At 41.1% G+C, this 4150-nt stretch overlaps 1 protein-coding gene across 1 annotated transcript in view; it reads left to right on the top strand.

Moving 5' to 3' along the window:
* SRD5A2 (steroid 5 alpha-reductase 2) overlaps positions 1–4150 on the top strand; it is a 19995-nt gene that overhangs the window by 5187 nt on the left and 10658 nt on the right. The window contains exon 4 of the mRNA XM_008052370.1: positions 3455–3618. Coding sequence (XP_008050561.1) covers positions 3455–3618 — 164 coding nt within the window. The remainder of the gene's footprint in view (positions 1–3454; positions 3619–4150) is intronic.

Here is a 4150-nt window from a genome sequence, read left to right as displayed (position 1 = left end):
GGGAGCGGCCACTGCACTCCAGTCTGGGTAACAGATTGAGACTCCAACTCAAAAAAAAAAGATTAATAGCAGAAACAACAGCCAACAGCATAGATGTCTCACCTGGTTCAGCTTACACAATTCCAGCTGAGACATTAAGGGTGAGCAAATTTTCCACTTGATGGGTGCCCGAATGTCATGCCCAGATCAGCTGCAGACAAGAGCAGAGTTTTTTACAGAAACTTTAAACCAGTGGGGTCAAGACCCCGAAGCATTTCTTCAAAGAATCTTAACATGAGGTGAATGCAGCCTTACCAGTGTGATCCCAGAGACAGATATAATCACAACAACAGCTACCAAGAACTGGAAGCGGTCCAGTTGATGCAGAAGTGATGGTCAAGAGCAAAGGTCATGACACCTGTTTTTTGGGGTTGCTTGAGGCATTTTGCTTGTTGACTTTCTAAAAGGCCACAGAATGACAATGTCTTGTGATGAGAATGTTTTGAGAAAACCACAGCATTAGCAGAAAAACATCAGGGGAATCTTCCCCAGGGTCCTTCTCCAAAATGACAGGCTCCTGCTTGTCCCTCTCATCCAAGAAGGGCAATTTTAGAAGAGTTTCGATGGGACGTCATTCAGCATCCACCTTGCAGTACTGATCTGGCTCGTTCTGACTTCTTTTTGTTTTCCAATCTTAAAAAACCCAATCTAAATCTTAAGAAATCTGTAAAGGGCACTGATGTTTCTTTAGTTAAAAATGTAAAAAAGCCGGGCTCAGTGGCTCAGCCTGTAATCCCAGCGCTTTGGGAGGCCGAGGTGAGTGGATTGCCTGAGCCTGCGGGTTCGAAACCTGCCCCCCGGGCCAGTTGGTGAGACCTCACCTCTACAATAAATTAAAAAAAATTAGCCGGGCATGGTAGTATGTACCTGTAGTTCCAGCTACTTGGAAGGCTGGGGTGGAAGGATCGCTGGAGCCCAGCAGGTCGAGGCTGCGGTGGCCGGGAGCATTCCACTGCCCTCCAGCCTGGGCGATAGTGTGAGACTCCAACTAAAAAAAAAAAAGTAAAAAAGACTGCATTGATATGGTTAAAGTTCCAGGCCCTTCATTGCTTTAGAGACAGACTCAATGACTGGCGTCATCACTTACAAAAGCGTTTTGAACTTGGTGGAGCTTATGTTGAGACATAAAGTTTATATTTTTTATTTTTATCTTTTAATTACATTTTCTCAAAAGCTTTTTGAAGCCCCCTAATATGTTCTCATTTCTCTTGGGTATCTACCTTGGAGTGAAATTGCTAGGTCATATGGTAAATTCTACATTTAGCTTTTTTTTTTTTTGAGTGGGGAGTCTCACTCTGTTGCCCAGGCTAGAGTACAGTGGCATAATCATGGCTCACTGCAGCCGTGGCCTCCCAGGCTCAGGTGATCCTCCCACCTCAGCCTCCTGAGAAGCTGGGACCAGAGGATCTCACTATGTTATCTAGACTGGTCTCTAACTCCTGGGCTCAAGCAAACCTCCTGCCTCAGCCTCCTGATGTGCTCGGATTACGGGTATGAACCACCATTCTGGGCATGGGCTGTTGCTTTTCAAGGCTTTGCAGAGGTAGCGACTGGGAGACGGGACTAGAATAAGTTGAAGATCACAGAGTTTGCTGTCCTGCCTGAGAGCTGGCTATTTCCTGGCTTAAATGCTCACTGAGTTACTGCAAGCCTTTGATTAAAATTAAGAGTTCCAAAAAAAGTGTATTCTTTTTTTGGGGGTGGCGTTTTTTCTTTGTTTTTGTGAAGTGGTGTACTCTCAGAGGTCCTTCCTCTGCCATTTTCACTTTCCTAATTAATATTTAAATTTAAGTCTATTTTTAAAACTTGGGAAAGAGGATATTTGGGTCTTCCACAATATGACTATAAAATTCACATTTACAGTCACAAATAATTAACAAATAATTGAAAGTAACTTAAAAATCTCTTAAAAGTGAAATAATTCAAGAATAGCCTCACTTAGGATTGAAGCATATCTTAAAACTGCAGTTACCAAAACAGTGTTGTACAGGCAATAAATAGATCAATGGAGAACAACCAAAAGCCAGAAAAAGAGCCAATACATATGATAATTTAGTGAATAATACCAATTGCAATGCATATCAGTGGGGAAGAGATTTTTAAAGTGTCAGAAAAATTTAGCTGAATTCTTATCTAACTTCTTATAGCAAAATAGAATTCAGATGTATCAAAGGGTTAAGTATAAAAGAAAATTATTAAAAATACAGGAAAATTTGGAACTATAACAAAATAATATTGGAGTAGATACAGCCATTCTGGAAACAACTCCAATACCTCTCAAAGTAAAATGGATACAAAGATGAGGTATATTCCTACATCAGAGTAATACACAACAATGAAAATGAATGGATCATGTATAACAACATGCTTGAGTCTCACAAACTAATGAGGAGTTAAATAAATAAGGTGGTAACGAATATTCTGAGAATCACAATGTGTGATTCTAATCACACAGATTTAAAAATGAGCAAAATAAGCTATATTTTTAGAGATGCACCCAAATGTAATAAAATTGTAAAGAAATGAAAAAAAAAAAGATAAAATTCCGGACAGTGGCTACCTCTGGGCTGATGGTAGTACTGTGAATGGGGAAGGAACACATGGGATAATGGCAATGCTTGTGGATAATGGCAATGCTCTAGTTCTTGACTTAGTTGCTGGTATTATAGGTGTTTATCTGGTAGTTAATCACAAAACTATTCATGTAGGTTTATGGACTTTCCTAAACGACTGTTATATTGCACCACAAGAGAAGCAAAATTATACAGGGGACGTAGTTTGTGGTCTAATATTAGGCATTATATCTTGGTAACATTTTTATTTTGAGGATATTTACGAGAATATTTTTAAACCCTTCTTCCCAAACTTCTCTAAATTCACAATTTCTAATGGTAGAGGGGTCTCGCTCTCTCTTTTCTCAAGGGATTCTGCAGTCCCTTTTAGGAAATGCTATAATATCAATAACTAATCATATGAGAGAGACGTTCTGGAAAGTCCTGTGGTCAAATGACTGCTATCAAAATGTCCTTCCCCTGTTTGGGGGAAAACCAGGATACACATTTCTTTTGGAACAAACTAGATCTCACTTCTAGGTTTATAGAACGCCGACCTCCATTCCTGGGCTCGTAACATTTGATTTCTTGGCCACTGGTTAGGAATGATATTACTCTTTCAAGGCTGTTGTGAGGATAAAATAAGGTACTAAATGTTGACTATGATGGATTTTGGTGAAACAAGACAAATCACAGCCTCCATGGCTGCTCTGGAACCAGATAATAACGCTCCTTCATTCCACAAACATGAGGGGAAACGGTTTGGAGGGTTTGCTGTGGTTGTCTGTCTGAAGCCTGTTGCTCTCACTGTTGACGCTTCCCTTTTGTAATGATGCACCCTCACCTTTCCCCCTGTACCCCAGGACATTCGTGTATGCTCTGCTTACCCGAGGGAGGCCTTTTCCTCTTATAATACTTTTCAAAGGTGTTGCCTTCTGTATCGGAAATGGATTCCTTCAAGGCTACTATCTGATCTACTGTGCCGAATACCCTGCTGACTGGTACACAGACATACGGTTCGGCTTGGGTAAGTGAATCTGAGCCCCTCTTACCCACTCCCTGGTGTCCACATCATGATCACCACTCCCTACCCTGCCACCATGATGATCTGGTCTCCCCTCTCTCACCTCCACTCTGGTCTTTTCTCTCCGTGGCAACCAGAGAGAGTGTTGAAACGTACATCATGTCATTTCTCATCTCCAAACTCACCAATAGATTTCCACTACTCTCAGGATAAAGTACAAGAGCTTTACCATGGGCTACAAGACTCACATGTTTTTGGTCTTTCTGGTTTCCCAGCTTTTCTTCCTGCCTCTCTTGACCTCCCTTCCTGTGCTGTAGTCTTAGTGTCAGACATCGTCAAACTTGTCCTGCATGACATCCCCCTCTGCCTAGAAGGCTCTGCCCTGATATATTTATGGCACTTGACTCCCCCTTTTTATTTAGGTCTCTACCAATGTGTACCTGCAAAGAGACTTTTCCTGAACCCCTATTTAAAATAACAGAAGACACTAATCATTTAATTTTTTTTTTTTTTTGAGTTGGAGTCTCACTCTGTT

The sequence above is a fragment of the Carlito syrichta genome, unplaced genomic scaffold, assembly GCF_000164805.1.
Source record: "Carlito syrichta isolate Samal-C Ts95f unplaced genomic scaffold, Tarsius_syrichta-2.0.1 Scaffold273773, whole genome shotgun sequence".
NCBI lineage: Eukaryota > Metazoa > Chordata > Mammalia > Primates > Tarsiidae > Carlito > Carlito syrichta.
Note: the sequence above shows the minus strand (reverse complement) of the source record. Positions and strands in the feature narration are given on the sequence as shown.